Source organism: Oxyura jamaicensis, chromosome 7, assembly GCF_011077185.1.
Source record: "Oxyura jamaicensis isolate SHBP4307 breed ruddy duck chromosome 7, BPBGC_Ojam_1.0, whole genome shotgun sequence".
NCBI classification, from domain to species: domain Eukaryota; kingdom Metazoa; phylum Chordata; class Aves; order Anseriformes; family Anatidae; genus Oxyura; species Oxyura jamaicensis.
In genome coordinates this window covers 11,305,613-11,324,341 of record NC_048899.1, presented here as the reverse complement: position 1 = coordinate 11,324,341, position 18,729 = coordinate 11,305,613, and the positions used below count along the sequence as shown (strand labels likewise).

General features: G+C 53.0%; 3 protein-coding genes across 5 annotated transcripts; all 3 read right to left on the bottom strand.

Annotated features, from left to right (window-relative positions):
- Positions 1-268: 268 nt before the first annotated feature.
- HOXD11 (homeobox D11) lies at positions 269-7,373 on the bottom strand. 3 transcript variants are annotated; one of them, XM_035332411.1, is made up of 3 exons: positions 6,418-7,373; positions 3,757-5,113; positions 269-3,177 (listed from the first exon to the last, which is right to left on the bottom strand). In XM_035332411.1, exons 2-3 carry the CDS (start codon positions 4,361-4,363, stop codon positions 2,942-2,944), a joined length of 843 nt encoding a protein of 280 aa, XP_035188302.1. In that variant the 5' UTR covers positions 4,364-5,113; positions 6,418-7,373; the 3' UTR covers positions 269-2,941. The 3 variants fall into 3 exon arrangements, with proteins under 3 accessions (XP_035188302.1, XP_035188301.1, XP_035188300.1); XM_035332410.1 differs by having other exon boundaries at positions 6,934-7,373; XM_035332409.1 differs by having other exon boundaries at positions 3,757-7,373.
- Positions 7,374-10,204: 2,831 nt separating this feature from the next.
- HOXD12 (homeobox D12) lies at positions 10,205-12,729 on the bottom strand. Its single transcript, XM_035332412.1, has 2 exons — positions 11,091-12,729; positions 10,205-10,824 (listed from the first exon to the last, which is right to left on the bottom strand). Exons 1-2 carry the CDS (start codon positions 11,650-11,652, stop codon positions 10,586-10,588), a joined length of 801 nt encoding a protein of 266 aa, XP_035188303.1. The 5' UTR covers positions 11,653-12,729; the 3' UTR covers positions 10,205-10,585.
- Positions 12,730-16,865: 4,136 nt separating this feature from the next.
- HOXD13 (homeobox D13) lies at positions 16,866-18,710 on the bottom strand. Its single transcript, XM_035332408.1, has 3 exons — positions 18,677-18,710; positions 18,005-18,631; positions 16,866-17,230 (listed from the first exon to the last, which is right to left on the bottom strand). The coding sequence occupies exons 1-3, from the start codon at positions 18,708-18,710 to the stop codon at positions 16,980-16,982; spliced, it is 912 nt and encodes a 303-aa protein (XP_035188299.1). The 3' UTR covers positions 16,866-16,979.
- Between the last annotated feature and the right edge of the window lie 19 nt (positions 18,711-18,729).

Sequence of the window (18,729 nt, the reverse complement as noted above, 5' to 3'; positions counted from 1 at the left end):
TTTGCTTTAGTTTCTCTGTCTCTCTTTAAAAAAATAAGCACTCTCAGCATCTAATGTTAATCTCGCGTTTAAGTAAAATACGTTTTTAAAATTATGCTTTCTGTGCCGATAGGTTTATTTAAGAAAAGCCTTGAGTGAGAATTGAAAGATAAACTATGGAAAAGCCTGTTTTTTATACTACTTTTGTTCTACCCGCGTTAAGGCTGTCTTTAAAGGAGTAAATAGTTTTTCGTTCTAGGGAACGAATTCTGAATATCATTTTTTTTTTCTTAAAATTATGTGATTTTTTTAAAGCTCGGATGCATTATAAAAGATTACGACCAAAAAAATTTCTTTTAAAGTAGCATATTTCTCGAACACGTCACGGTTATGGGTTATTTGTTTAATAAATCTTTTTGATGCTTTATTTTCTCATTTGGAAGGCCCTGAAATCTTATCGTTACTTATATATTAGATATTTTATTAGCAGTGGAATTATTATTAGGAGCAAAATATCCTTGAACATCAGGGCTGCTGTGCGCATTACAGCACATGAGCGCGCCCTCCTGTGGCATTTGGTGGCGAAGCATCAGGGAATTTCCTCCATTCTCCTCTGCCCAATTTGCTTTCAGTCGTGTTTTTTTTCCCTTTATTTTTCAATAGAAACTTAAAACTGCCATAAATGAGCATTTATGGAAGATTAATGCTGGGGCGTTTAGGTTTCCGCGGCCCTCTTTTGCGGTGTCTGGGCATTTTAAAGGGATAATAGTCCTCTAAGATAGACTGTTAAAGCACTGCAGGGAACAGAAAATCAGAAGAGCCGTTCTCGCCCTATGGATTAAGACTCGGGAGAGACGCGAGAATTTTGCTATAAGGTCAGGCGAAATGAAATTCCCCGCGACTAGCAGCATTTCCAATGTATGGGCTTTGCGGGGAAACGCGCATCCGGAGAAAAGCTGCCGAAATACCATCCTTCTCCCCAGATTACGAAGCGTTCCTTGCGGCCCCCGCATTTTTTTCGGAGCGACAAAAGCATTTTTTCTTTAGGGCTAAAAAGGGAGATTTGGGGCGAGTTCCCGGGGCACGGAAGAGAAAGGAGAGGGAAGCGGGGAGCCCGCTGGCGGGGACGGGAGCCGGGCTTGCTCCCGGCACGCCGCGGAGATGCTCACCTCGACCCAGCTGGGATTTTCTTTGCGTTATGATGCATTTGCTAATATGGCCATCTATGCGGTACTCAGCGTGTGTGTGGTTGTGCGTGTGTGTGAGAGAGAGGGAGGGAGACAGAGAGAGAGTGGGTGGTGGTTGAAAATAACAGAGGAACCTTAAGGCGCCTAATTATTCAGAAAGGTTAAAGGTGATGACCTTGACATTTTGGAAGTTCAAAGGCATACACTTATGTTTTTCTTGCTAAAGGGTTTAAAAATTTTTTTTCTAGCCATGCCTCCCTCCGCTCCCATTTCTCCATTTTTTAATTCTGGGGCCGTTCGTCACTAATTTGCCCAGTTTTGCCTTCGCTGAAAGCAAGCGTAGCGCGAGCCGCTCCGTCCTATTCAAAAAAGCCAAATTCTTTCCCCGCTCCTCGCCTTTATTGCACATTGCGGAAATCTCTTTTTCACCCACCAGAAGGTGTATAATATAACCCAATTAAGCTGTTTAGAACCTCGGGTTTTATGGTGTTGTCTAGACAGTTCAAGGTTTTGTAAACAGCCTAGCCAGGTCACGCAGCATAAAGCGGAGGGGACCTCCGCCGGATCCCTGCCCGCCGGAGGACTCAGGGCCGCCCGCCGCGCCCGCGGGAGCGGAGCGGGAGTTACGCGGCTGCGGAGCGGGTGCGGAGCGGCTGCGGAGCGACTGTGCCCGGCCAGCTCCGCTCTCCGCACGCCCCGCCGAGAAATCATATTTTAGAGATCCTCCCCTCTGTCTACAAACTTTTTTTTTTTTTTTTTTCCTTCCCTCCCCACCAGTGCCAATTGTTTATAGCTCCCTCTTGTCTCAACCGCTCTGAGCCCTCGTTCTGGCTTACCCTTCACTAGCAAGTAAACAGTCATTGGCCTTCGAGATTCTGGGCTTGTTGGGAGCCTGACCAGTTAAAAAGCCTTTTTCGTTGTTTATAGTAATTGTAGCACCATCAGAAGTGATGGTCTGCAGACAGCCATGTTTGCTCTGCCTCACACTGAGGGGGGAACAGTGAAGGTTACAGATATCTACAAAGGGAGAGTTACAGCTCTAAGCTATTATTTATTTTTAAAATGCATTTAAAATAACCCGGCTTGGCTTCCTCCCGTTATTATTTAACTGAACTTGGCTCTAGCCCGGGAAACGCTAGGATCCTTCGGAGATGGAAATCCATACAGTGCACGGAAATTATAACCTTAACTTTACTAGAAACCATTTATTCACATGAAAAAGACAGTGGCCCATGCTTTTGGATGACAATAGAAACATATATATATATATTTTATATATAGCGAACGTACATTTACCATCTCTTAAATAAACCGCATTCACTTAGAGGGAGGAAAGTGTTATCCTAGCTCAAAAGCAACAACATGGCCCCCCCGAACTCAATTAATTGTAAGCAAAAACTACCAGACACACTGCAGGTCCATTGCTGGTACTGTGGGTGAGGAAAACAAGCACCTTTGGCGAGAAACACTCGAGAATGGACAGCTGGATTTACTCTAGTTTCCCCTTATCAGGAATCTGCTGCGCCAAGCCCCGAAATCTCCAGTGGCCATTCAGTGTGGGGAGTTGCACGTGAAAATGAAACTTTGAGTTCCGCAGGGTGGATGTGTCATGTAAACCAATTTACTTTTGCATTCAGATGGCAGGTCAGAGAGACTGATATATTCATTTTTTTCCTTCTTTCTTCCTTTTCTCTTTCTCTCTCGATTTTTATTTTCTTTTTATTTTCTTTTTCTTTATCCTTCTTTCCTTTTTTTTTTTTTTTTTTTTTTTTTTTTCAAAACAAGGGATTTCCAGTGAAATATTGGAGTCGATCTCTGTTCAGTTTCTTTTCTTTCATCCTTCGATTCTGGAACCAGATTTTAACTTGTCGGTCAGTGAGGTTGAGCATTCTGGACAACTGCAGTCTCTTCTCTTTGTTTATGTACACGTTGAAGAAAAACTCACGTTCCAGTTCTCTTATCTGATATTTGGTATAGGGGCACCTCTTTTTCCTTGATCGCTGAGGAATTGCTGAAAATCAAGAGAGAAGAAACTGAGTTATGCTGCTGCTACGAACACACTCAGATGGGAAGAGATCCGAGACTTTGACAATATCCCATCGCCTGGAAAGCAGCCCTCCAGCAGTTCAGAAAATATTCCTGGGGCTTTTACTCTCCGGGTGCCTTAGCGAAAAAGCGAATATTTCCCAACTTCTCCTTAAAAGAGAGCACTTCGAGCAGTACAGAGAGATATTTAAATGGGCTGGAAATATTCCAAGTTTCTCAAACTCCTCTCCCCCCACCCCCCCTCACCAAACAAACGAAGATCTCAGGGTCTAAAACGAAGGCAGCTCCGAGTACTACCTGTGAAACCTCCCTGTCGTCCCCCCACCCCCGCCAAATCAACAATTTAATAACAATTAATATCCTCTTCCAAGAATACCTTAAGCCCACCTAAATTGGTTTCCTATCGTAAACACGCTTTACAACGGTAAAGGAAATCTTATAGGATATATAAAATCCTTTGGATGCTTATAAAATTGCACATAAAATGCGGCTTGACAAAGTGTTGGCCTTGTACTCTTGCCCCCAATTTACTACTGATACCTACCTGAACTGTTGCTCTTCTCTGCAACAGCCTCACCAGAAGGGGAATCGGCGCTGTTTGCTGTTGTCACTTTCTTTTCTTGGCTGGAAGGTGTTTTACTGCAAGTGCTGTTCTGGGGCTTCAAGTCGCCCTTGTCCGCGTCCCCCTCGCCCTCGGAGTGCTGCTGGTACGGGGGTCCGGGGGCTGTCTCGTAAAACTGGTCGAAGCCTTGCGGCAGGATGCCGTTCCTCCCCACCGAGCTGTAGAAGTTGGAGGCAGCAGGAGACGGTCCATGGTGGCTGCACACGGGGTCCGTTTTGAATAACATTTCCGTCCTCCTGTTCGCAGGCTGCAGAAAGTCTCTGTGCATCACCTCTTCAGCTGAGTAATAAGGAGCATAACTGCCCCTATACTGCCATTTGCTGCGCTCTAATCCGTATTCCCTGAATGCTACTTCGCGCACAGGTTGGACATGAGGTAAATTAGAAGAATAAGGAAAAGTCATTTGACAGGAAGACGATTGCGACAAAAAAGAGGGTTTCGTCGAGAAATCTGAGGGTGAGACGTAATAAGCGCACCCTGGCAGATACATATTGGATGCGCTGTGACTGCAATCGTCAAACTCGGTCATGTCTTCCTTTTTGCGATTGCAAGCAACCAGGAGGCTTCAATGCATTGAACAAGATCCATCTATTGCACAAGAGGGTTTGGACAGGATCAACTAAGAAAAAATCCCCACCGTGTGCTGACGTGCAATTCATCTTGATTGATTCTAGTGGTAATTATGTCACGTGACGCAATGTAGAAATGTCCTTATATCTATATCAGCCCTTCGGAAAGGCTCCTAAGAGCTCTCCAAAGAGCCCTCCCAGCACGGAGGGATGAGCGGAGCGGACGGGCGCGCACCCTCGCCTTTCCCCCCTGTTCCCCCAGCAGGCGAGGAGGTGCCCGGGGGTGCCGCGGGTGCCCGTTCACCTGGGGCCGCGCCGCCCGGGCACCCGCCGCGGGGCCCCGCGGCGCGCCCCCGCCGCATCGCCGCCGGGGGAGGAGGGCGCCGAGCGAGAGGGGCTCCGTCGGGGAAGGTGCCCCGTGGGGAGCGGGCTCCCGGCTCCCCGGGATCCGTGGCGTGGCCGCTCCCCGATGGCAGGAGCGGTGTCCGCCGGTCGCTGCTCGGCGGATGGGGAGCGGGCGGTGATTCATTCGGGAGAGCCAAGCCCCATTCACACGCCCTAGCGCGCGAGGGAGGCTGCCCGCTCGGCTCCAGCAATCCACAGTTGGCACCGAAATCTGTCCCGAAATTCAAAGCACGAGTCCCGATCACCTCGTTTTCCCTCGCTCAAACCCAAACACCGTGCGCTTGTACAAGGGCGCCAGAGACAAACTGCAATGAGAAATAGGCAAACGGAACATCTCTCAGCAGCGGATTTTATGAAAGGCAGGCACTTTCGGGCTCTTCTGGAAAGAAAAGGGCTAGGGCAGGAAGAGAAGTCCACCAAGCACGGTTTCCTTGGGAAGCAGAGCAGCACACAAAGTGACCTCTGTTCCCGTGCCTCCAACTCCCACCCAAACGTTCACTTTCATTGGAAGGGAAAAGCAGGGTTGGGAGCAGGCGACACGCACAGCACCCGCCAGCCCCACAGCCGCCCTGCCCTCGAGGGCTCATTTTTGCCAATTTTCTTTTTTTTTTTTTTTTTTTTTCTTTCTCCATGAAATATTATTTTACATGGCCGAGCACAAACCAGGTCACAAAGGCTGAAAAGAGAAGAGAATGAATAATACGCGCCAGCAATAGCCTTATGCTCGAGCAATCCCTCATTCCAGAAACGTTTGCCAGCTCTCTATGGGAATGCCTTTTTCCGCCACTGTACAGCATAGCACGAGTGGCCCCGCCATATGCCGCTCTCCAAATGAACCCGAAATCCGGCCGAGCTCTGCACGCCAAGCAGGGTCGCCCCCTGCCACCCAGGCGCTCTCGGGGTGCTCCCTCCAGACATCAGGCCCCGGGTAGCTTCCCCAAAGGCGGCCGCCACCCAGCGAGTAGAGAGCCCGGCAGGTACGGAACCGGCCCCCAGGCATCGGGGGAGACCAGGGGCAGGCCGGGGGGCTCTGCGAGGCGCCGCTGCGGACGACGGGCTCGGTCAGCCGCAGGCTGAGCGCCCCGCGGCCCCGCCATGCCAGGCGCCTCCTGCGCGCCCCCGGCTCCGCGCTGCGGAGAGGCTCCGGGGGCGGGAGCCCCCCAGCCCGGGCTGTGCCCCGCAGCCTGCCCCAAGCCCCTCCCGCCTCTCCCGGCGCCCAAAAAAGGGTCAGGGCTGCCCTGGGGGCTTCCACCCCCCGGCCCCGCGTGCCCTCCCGAAAAGCGAAAGACCCATGCCGGCCAGATAACATGAAGGTCACTCTTTTTTCCCCCTCTTTCATTTTCTTTTTCCTTTCTCTGTCCCGTATCGTAATTTTTATCATTTAATTTTATTTTTCTCTGCCTTCGTGACTCTCTGTCAAACCGCCTCAAACGCCGCAAATCGCTGCCAGCAGACAAACTCCCGCAAGGTATAACTAGAAACCAAGGCACAAATCCACCATTTCCTCCCTTCATCGGTAACTTTCGAGCCTTCTCGATTTTGCTACAACACATGAACAACCTCCTAAATATGATGTCTGCGCAGTTAAAATGGCTTCTGCGTCACTTACCACCCTGAGCTTGTAGCAGAGAAGGGCAGGGATCCGTTTGGATTGTGCCCCCAGGTTTCTGATCGCCAAGCTCATCAGGAGAGGTGGCTCTGGGAACCTATGAAAACTCATTTTCTTTATCGTTCAAATAACTAATTACGCCTTAGCCAGAATCCTTCACCTTCCTTTCGATGCAGCAAGCCCAGCATCAATTAAATTTTGGCGCAGGAACCAACCGGTTTCAACTAATTCAAGTTCAAAGACATGGCGACGATTTGTTAATATGAAAACAGCCCTTTTAGGAAACAGACCCTTAAAAAGCGATCTCATTTGTGGAATGGGAGTCCAATATCGCAGCAGAGACCCCGCTGCAACAAGGCAGACATGGGGGTCCCCGGCTGCCAGAGCATTTTCGCCCTGGGGTCGGTTCCCAGCCCGGCTCTGAGCATTACATTCCCCCCTTTTTTCGCCTTGCTCAGATTAAATAGCATCGACACACAAATGCTCGTCATGTACACAGTCAGGCGCATACTTTACCGTTAGGCGTCTTGAAACATCTGCAACCGTTGCCTGGAATTACCAAGTATTCTGGTCCAAGTGACATTTCCAAAAGCCCTCCGTGGAAATTCAGACGACTTGCATAACATTCGGGTTTAAAAATACACCCGGTCCGGCTGGAGAAGATGCGGTATTTTTGTGCCACCCAAGATAAGACACTAACTTGACCTTAACTTTGTTATGGCGCCCCTAGTATCTGGAGAACGTGAACAGACACTGTCTGGCAGCTCTCGTAAAAACTGACTGGAGAAGAGATTCTGAGTCATTTCATTTATTGCCACTACAGTTCTGCAAGAAAGCTTTTCCTCCCTGCCAAACTTTAATTATTTATGCTCTTTTAGGAAGCACAAAGGCATCCAGAGCCATTTCGAACAATCCGAGTTGCGTTTGCAGCCTTATCAAACTCGCCGCAATGGAGAGCTCCCCTCGGAAGGGCTTTATCACGTTTAGGCTGCGGTCGGAATGCGAAGATGTTTATGTTGGAGTAAATAAAGGGACGGACGGTCGCCTGCATGCTGCGGAGGGACGCACGCATGGGTGCAGCCAGCGGGTGCCCGCTGCTCACCCCCGCACCGCAGCCACCCGGGGGCTGGAGGGGGGAGGGGGGGCGGATTTCGGCGGAAAGCCGCCCAAAATTCCCCGCCCGGGGGGTTTGGGGTGCGCACGCTGCGGCGGGGCGCAACTCCTGCAGGCGCAGCCGGGGTGCCGCGCCCGGCGGCGGGCACGCGTGTGCACACATGTGCCCGGGGCGGCTGGCGAGGGGAGGGAGCGCGCACGGCCACGCGTGTGCGTGCCTTGCCACACGCGTGCGTACCTCCCCGCGTGCCCGGCACGACTGTCGTCGCCCGCAGCTTGGGATGAGCGGCTGAGACCTGCAGTGTGCGTGCACGCCCGCAGCCGTGCACCGTCTCCTCCCGCGAATGCGTGGCGTCGCGGTGCGGCCCCGCAAACGCGCCCGTCTGGGGGTGCGCGCACACGGGGGCTGTGCCATTCGTGGAGCGGTGCACATACAGGGACATACACAGACACACAACACACGTACTTGTGCATCACATCGCGTTTCAGGTCCCATCTCCTCTGTTTTGTAACCTGTTTTCTCCTTTCGAGGGCGATTTAGACTAGCAGCTTTGCGTTAAGCTATCGTCGTGGATCGGATACGTTTAATAAACAATACATGGCACCTCACATCTTCTCACCCCAGGTTCCTCTTCAAATTTCATAGCACACGTGTAATAAAGGGCATGGTTGCACTGGGGCGGGTTGGGACGGGGAAGGACGGCGTACAGAGTCCATTTCTCGAGGACAGCAGCGGACAGAACGGCACCCCAGGAGGGAACAAGCAAGGGGGCCATATCTGCTTTGCGCTCGTCTCCTGCCTCGCATCCTTGGGGTTGCCTCCAGATTTCTTAATTAGGGGGACGCCACCCAATGAAGAGCCGTTCATTGTCCGCAATGCGCCAGCTCCCCGCGCAGGGGGTGGACGCCTCGAAGCTTTCGAGGGCCGGCGGGGCGGCGGCCGGCCCTGCGGGACGAGGCGTGCCCGGGGTGCGCTGCCCCATGCCCGGGGTGCGCTGCCCCGCGCCCCCGCCCCGCAGCCACCCCGGGGCTGCCCCGGGCGCTCGTGGCCCCTGCGGAGGGCGAGAAAGGCGCCTCCAAGTTGGGCTGGTTCGCCTTCTCCCTCCCGAAACACCACCCCAGCGTTACCTTCGGGGCTCTCCGGAAAGCTCTCGGGAAGATGGCTGCGGTGCTGCCCTCCCTGCCATCCGGCATTTACCTCCAACCCAGCCGGACCACTGTGCCCTTAGGAACAGTGCTCGCAAGCAGATGACCGGGTAGGAGCAAAGTTCAAATATGCCTTCTTTATGAAATAATGAGTTTATTGCCTCCAGGAAGGCAATAGTCCTGAATAAATAGGTAGCTTCTTTGTGCCGTTCCTTGTGATTGTTTAGCCTTACTGCACAACCATATCTGAGCCTATTTTATACACCAGAAAACAAGGCAGGCTCCGCCAGCGTAATTATTATTACTGCTGGGAGAGGCAGCCCGAGGTTTCGCGTGTGGAAACGCCTCTTCATTAGAAACAGATTTACGTGGAAATTGCGGCCAAAAGACGGTTTGATCTGGAACTAAAATTCCGTGAGATTTTTTTGTCTTTTCTGAAATGTCAGATCGGGGCAGTATCTTGCATTTCCCCTGGCTCGGCAGCTCCGGCCAACCCTAGTGCTGTGGTGCTGGAGAGGCTGCAGGCTGCAGGCACCGAAAGCCTGTCAGCAAGATGCGGGGAAAATCGATTTCATTCCCCATTCCCGTCCTAAAACAATAATCAGAAGGCTTGGGCAATGCTCCCAGCCCCTCTGTTTGGGTTTCTCCTCTGAGGTTTATAACTGGACAAACACACGAAAAAAAAAAAAAAAAAAAAAAAAAGCGAAAGCGTTCCCCCTTTCCCTCATAAAAACCTCTGCGGAAATGGCCATGGGGACAGTCTCAGAAAAATAATCAAACCCACAGAAACCTCCGGGCTCGCCCCTCTCCTCCTGCAGCACCCCAGTGTGGGAGGGGGCCCTACCAGGCCCCAGCCCCGACTCCGGCCCGCAGCGGCCTCGGCACCGCCCGCTCCCCCCCTCCCGTTTGCCCGAGGCCGCGCCTGGACAAGGCCAAAGTCAGCGGCGCTGGAAGGGCAGGGCCCGGCCCGGCCACCTGGGGCGGCCACCGGCGAAGGCCGCTGGGGCTGCGGGCCGCGGCCGGGTTTCCCCGGGGCCGGGCGGCTGCGGAAAAAGGGCGGCGGCGGCCCCGCACACGGCCCCGGCGGGGAGCGGCGACCCCCCGGCGGGCAGCGGGGGCTCCGCTCCGGCCGTGCCGCCGGCACCCGTCGTGGCTGAACCGTCGTGGCCGAGCCGTCGGGGCTGCGCCGTCGGGGCTGCGCCATCGGGGCGGGCGGTGGCAGCGCGGGGCGCGGGGCCGGTCCCGCAGCCGCGGAGCGGGCGCGCAAATTCCGCGCAGGCCTTGCGCGGGCATCACGTGTCCTCCGTCTGCGGCTGGGCGGGGGGGCGAAGAAGGAATATCTCTCTGTATATATATATTAAAAGGTTTATTTGGTAACCACTTTCTCCGATCTGTGCTCGAACAGGTTATTCCAAACCACAAAACAAGCAAGCGCCGCATGCTCGCCTTCAGAAGCGGGGAACACATGAAGGGACCAGCCAGGATTTACATAGCTGACGTCTTTACTAGTCATTATTCCTTTATTTTATTTTTTTTTCTGCAAAATTGTGTTTACATACAGTTAAACGACATCGATTTCAGTTTAGCACCGCTCATTCTCCAGGGAAAGGGAGGGTAAGAAGCAGGAGAAAATCTATATAAGAGGAGAAAGAAAGGTAAAAGCTGATAATACAGGTTTTCGTGCTGGGCTGGCTTGTTTTCTTCATTTTGGCTAAGAACTCAGCATTTGCCAATTTACACAGGGATCCTACGCGCTTGGAGATTTTGGTTTAAATTGTAAAAAATAAAAATAAAATAAAAACAAAAACAAAAACAAAATCACACTTCCCGCATTTCAGCCGCGAATATACTCTACTCTAGGGGTGAACACTCCAGGCACAAGTTCATGCAGGACCGGGCGGACTCTGGTCTAGTACATAGAAAGCGCCTGCTCACGCATTACTACTCTTTTCTTTTTCATTCGTCGGTTCTGAAACCAAATTTTAACTTGCTGATCGCTTAAATTCAGTCTGTTTGATAGTTCTTTCCTCTTCTGTCGGTTAATAAACTCATTGAGGAGAAACTCGTTTTCCAATTCAGCAATTTGTTGTTTTGTGTAAGGTTTCCGTTTCTTTCTCGATCTCCCCTGGGTGGGGCACCAAGGCAAACCTACAACAAACACGTCGATAATTTAGTGGATCACGTCTGTGTATTAAAGAGAATATGCAAAAAGCGGCAAGATAACAGGGCAAAACTAGGTCGGTAAAATCTGGCAAAGCACATCTGACAGCACAATTCCTATCTAGCTCCGAGTCGGATTAAGCGATTATCATTCCGAATGGATTACGGGGGGGTTACTAAACAATTACAGGCATCTCTTAGAAAGCACGGATCGCTAGGTCGCCTCTAACTAAAGCGAGATATTTAAGGCATACCATCCTGCACTGAAGGTCGGAGGCATGACTGGACTGCTGCGGGCTGAACTGTCAGGTTCAAGTTGACCGAATTCTTGATGTCCTCCTTTAGGCTGGAAGTGCAGGAGTTCACTTCAAAAAGAGTAGCCGAGCCATGCAAACTTCTCTGCAGGCTCGAGTGGTCATACTTTACGGGCTTTAAGTTGGCTGCGTGAGTAATAGTTGGGTCATTTGCGAAAGATTGCCTCTGCCTGCATCTTTCCTCTTGTTTGGAGCTCGCATCATGGGCGTAATATTTATTGTTTTCTTCCAGGCACTCTTTGTTGCTGTTGGAGTTGATGTTGATTGGAACAGAGCCGGGGAGGTAAGGCTGCGCCGCGCCGCTGAACGCGTGGCTCTGCGGCTGGGCTGCGCACGAACTTGAGCAAGTCCACGGGATCGAGCTTCTGGGGTAGGAAATGGTGGGCAGAGCCGCCAATTGACTGCCATTAGCCCGCAAATTAGGAAAATAAAAGGAATCTGGAGATTGCAAATTCAAGAGAGAACCAACGTAGCCAGATCTGTAGAGACTGCGATCACACATTTCCAACAAAGGACTTCAGCTGTTCTTACAGCAGTATTTAGTTACAACAGGGAATAAGCGGAAAGCCTGAAACGATTGGACGAAACTTTGCAGACAGGTTCTTCAAAGCCGGTAATTTCAGCACCGCCTCCAGCCACCGAGCCACGGCGTCCCCCCCTCTTTTTTTTCCTCCTTTTTCCCCCCCTTTTAAAAAGTCTTATGATAACACTCGAAATATGAAAATACCGGACTTGCAAGGGGGAGGGGAAAACATGCTCTCCGCTTCTATAAAAGTGCTTGGGACCGGCTGGCAAAGTTGCAGGGCTAGCGGAAAGATGAGGGGGAACCAAACATTTGCCAAGGCGCAGCGGAGACCCGGGGGCTCCGGGGGCGCCCCCGAGCCGCGCAGCCCCGCGGACCGGCCGCAGCCGCCGTGAGAGAGCCGCGTAGCGCCGGGGACCGGGGCGGGGATGCCCGGTAACCGGGCGGCCGGCGGTCTGCGAGCAGCGAGCCGCGGCTCCTTCCGTCGGGGGCAAGGAGCTGCGGCGGTCCCGGGCACATGCAAGTGCCTGTGCCCCCGTGCAGACGAGTACACCTTGTGCGCGGAGCGCGTAGTTTATCCCTTTTATATCCGCGTTTGTTTTAACTGCCGGCAACATGATATGCATCTGCATATGCTTGCAATTAACATCTTAATTGATCGGATATTACCGGGATTGTCATTCTGGTGCACTAATGACTAGTGGTCTCGGAGGTTTTCCTAGGTCTGCGCGTCTGCCCTTTTTACCCCTTCGACCTTTCATCCTCCCTCCAAAGCTAGACGAGTTTTCAAACAACGCGTCTAAAACCGGGGCTTGTTTATTTAATTTTTTAAACAAACAAGAATAACAATAGCAGGGACACGGAATTACTAGAGCAGAACGCCGAGGCTATAAATAAATAAATAAAATCTAAAGGCTGCAAGGAAGAAAACGCCCTGCCTGCTCTGCAGCGGAGGGGACGTGAGTGTTGCGGTGGGCAGAGGGAAGCCAGCCTCAGCTCAGTACCTCGCTGCCATCTCCTAAGCCGCATCTCAGGAATTTTTCTCCCCTGAGAAGAAAATTGCCCTTTACGGTCGGCCGTTGTGGGGAGGTATATAACGTAATATATCTTACATTTCTGAGAGCTCAGAGAAGAGCCCGCCATCACGTTATCCCCCTTATTTTTCCCCTAGCTCCGGAGTACGAACAAAACCCTATGTGAAAGCATCCTCCCGGGAGGTAGCCCGTGTCCTTTCCGAGCCGTGCGGGGGGGCAGGCAGTTTTCTTCCCCGGCGACAAGCCGAGGAGCCGTGCGCTCCCCCGCGCCGCGCCGTTCCCTGCAGAAGCCGGGGACGCCTCCGGCAGAAGCGTCTGGCCGAAGCCCGGCCGAGGCGCTCGGGACCCGGGGGAGGCTTTGGAGGCCCGGCGGGCAGTGCTGGCCTCGGCCTCCTCTCCGACTGCATCCCCAGTTCGAGCGAGCACAGCCCCAGTGCCCGGCTTTCGTCACTTTCATTACCTCGCTTAAAAACTCGAACATAGTTAACAGGTAGGGTTAATTTTCCCTGTTGTTGTCCTGTTAATCATAGTTTTAATCTCGGTTTTATTTCTACGCCGAGATCAGAGACGCTGCTCCGCTTGACATTTTCCTAATCAAATTCATCTCTTTGTTTAATGGGAAATTGGGGTAAATTCTGCGGTAATTTCATTGCCCTGAAAGAAATCTTTAAATGATTGCCCTCCCCTAGGCCACACAGGACCACACAAGCATCGCTGGAGGATATTACTGACCATTGCCTTTAATTTTTATTGTTTGAATTATGTCTACCAATTGAATCTCCCTCTTATTAGCTTATTTGTTTTCTGCCTTTTTTTTTTTTTTCTCCCCAAGAGGATAGGTAATAGTTTCTTTTCATAATCGCCTTTTACGAAAGAGCTGACTCTGGCTGCTGGTTCTCGGAAGACAGAAGGAACATTTTGTATTCAAAGACTGTATTTTTACCTGCAATAAACACGAGGAATGGATGTGAGTTCCCAGTTACCGGAAAGAAAGGTGACACTTCAAACTAACTTTTATGAGGTTAGAGAAAACAGAGCTTTCAATTAATGCTCATCTGTAATTGCTAATTAATGCTGCGAGAAATATGAAAAGCAAAATCTCGAGTAGCTGGAGACACAGCTGAGGAAAGCCATGTTTATGTTTAAGCCTGTAGGGAAAAGACCTGACAAAAACATCTTGTTTCACGGGAGATTTGCAGCCGCCGCGATGCAGATAGCCTCGAACGGACTTTTGCTATTTTTTTTTTTTAATTATTATTTTTTTTCCAGCCACAGCCGGCTTCTGGTTTGGAGGGCGGCGTTTTAATGCAGCGGGTGTCCCCCTGTCTGTGTCTGTACAGGAAATATCACTGCTGAGGAACAGAGCGACCCGGAGCTCTGCTTTCACACGCTCCTTTCCGCTCTTTTTTTTTTTTTTTTTTTTTTTTTTTTTTTTTTTCATAGGCAATGGGATCGGCCTCGACACCAGAGCTGACCACACCGTAATCTCACTGGCGCAGTCCCCCGGCGGAAAGATGCGGGCTGCTCTGCGTGTGACCGCGCAGCCTCCCGTTCCCATCCATCACTCGCAGTCGCGGCTGCCTCGGCCAGCCCGGGGCTCCCCCGCCTATGCCAGGGGTTGTCCAGGAGATGGCAGGATTGCCTCAGACATGGCTCGGAAATCTCGCAGCCTGACAGCGCCGCGGCTCAATGGCAGCCCCGGCCGCCCTGCAGTGCATGCATCATCAGCGTGCCACCGCGCATCTGCAGCCGACTTTCTCGAGGTGCCTGCGGACTGCCCGAAGTCAGGCGCTCTGCCCCGCAGCCCGACCGCCCCCCCCCCCCTCCTCGGAGCCCCAGCCGGGTGGGGTTGGGGTGGGGGGAGCTCCGGGAACCGACCCCCGCCGCCCCGGCAGCTCGACGGGCGGCGCTGGCCTCGCCGTCCTCCCGGCCTCTTTCGTAGTGTTTCCGCAAGTTGTTCCAAGAGAGGCAGGCGGCTCCTCTCCATCTGGTAGCGATTTGCCAGCCCGCCCGGGCTTCCTCCTGCCCTGGGAAGGGGGTCTCGGCTGTGGCACGGCTGCGCCTGCTGGGAGGCCGGGCAGCGGCCGGGGAGGGAGGGGAGGCACCGGCGGGGCCCAGCCGGGAAAGTCGGCGGGTGAAAACTCCTCGGGATTAATGGGGCCGAAGTATATGTGCAGGGGGAGGTGCCGGGAGGGAGGAAAAGAAGAATTTAGGGAATTTTTCTCCTGCGGAGAAAACAAGGCTGCACCACCACAGCGGGCACCGGCAGGACGCGGCCCCGATCCCGACTTCCCAGCATCGCACAGAAAGCTCCGCTTGTGAGAGAACCGAGTGGGAAATCCTCCGGGTCCGGTCGGGGGAAATAAAGCCGAGAATGTGCGAGCGGAAGAGAAAGGGGAAGGAAGAGGGCGGAGGCGGAGGAAGATAGCTCCCCGGTGGATGAAGCCGACTGCCGAGCAGCCGGAGAAGAGCGGCCGAGGAGCTCCGCCGGGGGCACGGCGAGGGCCGGATCCGGCCCCGGGGGGCACAGAAAGGCGCCAGGCAGCGGCGAGCCCTGCACAGGGCAGGCGGTGAGGAGAGAGGAGATAGGCAGGGGGCAGCTGAGCCCCGGCTCCTGCCCCGCGCACTTCTCGCCAGCAGCGTTTCTTCCTCGAAATTTATTTTCCCAGCGAAAAGTCCCCTTCGGAACGCCTTTCCCTCCTTCAAGGCAACCCTCATCCTTTCCTCCTCTCCCTTCCGAAGAGCCGCGACCAGAACGGGCCGTGAGGAGATCCCACTCAAGCCTGGAGCTCGCGAAACGCCCTGCTGCGAAAAGAAGGCGAATTTCGTCCTCTTTTTATATATATATAAAAGAAATCGTTTTATTAAAGGCGGTTCAGGAACAGTTTGGCAACATCATTAACAGCTGGGAAGTTCAGTCCATATTTCCAACACAAAGTAAAAGCAGACTTTAAGACAAGAAAGGAAATAAAAATGGTTTATGGAGAAACAGTCTTACTGTATGTCTTACCCACATACACTGGTAATCAAAGTGTTTAGAGCAATAGGATATTATAATAAATAATACTAGTTCGGAACACACACATTTTAATAATTAAACGAGGCACATTAACAGAGAGGTATCGCTTCTCTCTCCTTGTAGTTGGCTAGCGTGTCTGCCCACCCTGTGTATATCATAACATGCACACTAGGTTTAAAATAACACAAACTCAGCAAAGTCCTAGCCTTTCGGCCCATATAAATTATGGCATCTTTTGAAACTAATCATTTATTGCTTCTGTCATTAACACCCGTTTAGTTTTGCAAATTAAAAGTTAGCAGTTGAGCTTCACTTCTCCGACCAGGAGGGTTTTTTTAAGCGCCGTGGTGGGAGGAAGGAGAAAAGCTCCGTGCTTGTCCGGGCACACAGGAGAGACCGGGCCGGGCGCTTTTCGGGCGAGCTGCGCAGATTTACGCACACATCTCGGGGCCAGCCTCTCCCGGGCCGTGCCGGGCCCCCCGGAGGCGCTCCGCTCCACAGCCACGGAGCTCCGCCGAGAGCCGCCGCCTGCGCGGCCGCGGAGCGCGGAAGCCTCCGGCTGAAAAAGAAAACCGCAGCCCCAAAAACCTGCGCGCCTCGGGAGGGAGCCGGGGCAATGTCCGGTGCCCCCGAGGAGCTCCCAGCGGGTTCTCCCCCGAAAAAGCCCCTCGAAACCCGACCGCACGTTACCGCTCCGCGCGGTGCACAGCTCCCTCCGGCTGCCGGTGGGCTCCGCGGGGGCTGGAAGTAGCGCGGCGCTGCACGGGTCCCACTGCGGCTTTCTCGCCTTCTCCGACGGATATTTTTGTCCCTCGGCACGTTTTGAAGTTTACGGTAGCAAATCAAAACTGACACTTTTTGGCACTGGCTGTTGTTCAGAGACAAAAATTACAGACACCCCCCCACCCCCCAAGAGTTAAGCATTTAAGAAAGTTATAACTGTAACCGTTCAACATATTTAAATCCGTTTATACTGGCCTAGAGGGAAGAACAGAAAATATAATTAATATTAATATTAATATTATTTTTTTTTTTAAAAAAAGGAAGAAACAGAACTATAATTCAAGGTTTGTCAGCGCTCCCTTCGACCGAGAGAAAAATCGCTGACGTTCATGGAAATAGAAAACAATTCACAAAACTTCGCCACCGCTGGAAGGAGAAAAAAAAATTAAATATGTTTTCAAGTCTTTCCAAAAGTCTTTAGCTGGTCGTAAATTGAGTTTATATATCCATCACTGTCCGCAACTAATAGATCAAGAAACGTTGTCTTTCAGTTTGGAGACTATTTTCTTATCCTTCACCCTCCTGTTCTGAAACCAAATGGTAACTTGTCTCTCAGACAGGTTTGTGGCTGCGGATATCCTTCGCCTCTTGTCCTTGTTAATGAACTTGTTAATGGCATATTCATTCTCGAGTTCTTTAAGCTGGAGTTTTGTGTACGGCACTCGCTTCTTTCTCCCACGCCGGTAGACACACATATCTGGCTGGTTTAGTGCAACGTCCCCTATTGTAAAAGACATTATGTGAAAAATTAGAATTTTATTACAGGCGTTTAAAGCTTAACTGATACTTGTTGGGCACTGGTTTTCACGGGCAAATAAATAATGCCAGGCTGTTTACAGTTTATTATTATTTACACGGCCACATTATTTGCGCGTTAGTAAAGCACCGAAACCTTGATGGACTGTCATCACTTTTCAGGCATGCATCGCTAGCGAGCATGCAGGACGGCGGGGGCACTGGCTCGGGGGCTGAGAGCAGGTCGGTCCTGGCAGCGCACAGACATCCCTTTGGTGTGGGTTTGTTTGCATGTGGTTTGTGCCTGCGTGCCCTCGCTACTCGCAGTCTCTTAAGTGCTCTGGGGCCGGGTCAATCGCCAGCCGGAGAAGCGGAGAAGCACAAGCCTTCAAGCCATCATCGTCCTGCAAACTGCAAACGTAAATACAAACCGAGGCCCCGTTACGAGAAGCAGAAGAAGGAGCCCGAGGCCGCCCGGCGCCCGCGGGACGGGGAGCGGGGCCCTGCTGCTAAGTGGCCGGGGGGCGCCGGGTCTGTCCCGCGGGGCGGAAAGCACCGGGGGAGCTTTCCTCGGGAGGGGTGGGGGGCAAGGAAGAAATCCGCCGTCCCCCCTCTCTCTCTCCGCTCTGTGCGTGGCTGTGCGGAGTGTCCAGCTCGCCAGGCCGCTCCTCAGCCCTGCGGGGGGGAGGGGACGAGCGGGCGGAGGAGTGCGGGGGGGGGCCGGGGGCCTCGGCTCAGCCCAGTTCTCTCCCTCTCGTACCTGGAAAGGACGATTTCCAAAAGTGTGAGCTCTGTGTCTGATCTTTGGCACAGTAAACCTGACTATTCCAGCCATTAGCCAGAGTCCAGGACTGATAGCCCTCCATTGATATGTATGTTTCGTGTCTCGGTTCCCCAGAGCCAAACGTTGAGACCATGTCTATGTACCCAGGAACGTGCTGGTAGGGGGTTGTATAGCCCTGGTAGAAGGACACTTCCTTCGCCCTGGAGGAGACTTCATTGGCGGGGACACTCGTGCTGGTCAGACTGGAGACGTCCATGTACTTTTCCACGGGAAAGCCGCCAATGGAGGCATGGGGGGGAGACTTCAGGGCGTTCTGCTGGATCCCAACCCCGTGGGACATCCTGCAGCTATAGTATCCATTGCCAAAGTGATACCCATAGCCGAGCGCGGGGGCGGCGGGCGGCGCGCCGGAGCCCGGGCAGTCCTTGGCCGGGGGGTCTGCCCGCGCCGCCGCCCCCGGCCGCTCCCCTCCGCCGCCGTAAGCGAACCCCGAGGCAGCGGCGGCGGCGGCGGCGGCGGCGGCCGCTCGGCCCGTGTGCGCCGCCCCGAAAACGGGCGAGGAGAGAAAATTACGGCACTGCCCGGGGGCGCCGCCGCCGCCGCCTCCGCCACCGCCGCCGCCTCCCCCGCCGCCGCCGCCGCCGCCGCCGCCGCCGCTGGTGTCGCCGCGCAGTCCGTCCATGTCCCAGCTCGCTGCCTTG

Bases quoted from the DNA above. Each gene is read 5' to 3' on its own strand.
- HOXD11 (XM_035332409.1), bottom strand. From the start codon at position 4,363: ATGACCGAGTTTGACGATTGCAGTCACAGCGCATCCAATATGTATCTG. The intron at 3,178-3,756 runs GTAGGTATCAGT...CTTGATTTTCAG, and splicing joins AGAGAAGAGCAACAGTTCAG to CAATTCCTCAGCGATCAAGG.
- HOXD12 (XM_035332412.1), bottom strand. From the start codon at position 11,652: ATGTGTGATCGCAGTCTCTACAGATCTGGCTACGTTGGTTCTCTCTTG. The intron at 10,825-11,090 runs GTATGCCTTAAA...TGTTTGTTGTAG, and splicing joins CCGACCTTCAGTGCAGGATG to GTTTGCCTTGGTGCCCCACC.
- HOXD13 (XM_035332408.1), bottom strand. From the start codon at position 18,710: ATGGACGGACTGCGCGGCGACACCAGCGGCGGCG. The intron at 18,632-18,676 runs GCGGCGGCGGCG...GCGGTGGCGGAG, and splicing joins CGGCGACACCAGCGGCGGCG to GCGGCGGCGGCGGCGCCCCC. The intron at 17,231-18,004 runs GTACGAGAGGGA...CTTTTACAATAG, and splicing joins TTGGAAATCGTCCTTTCCAG to GGGACGTTGCACTAAACCAG.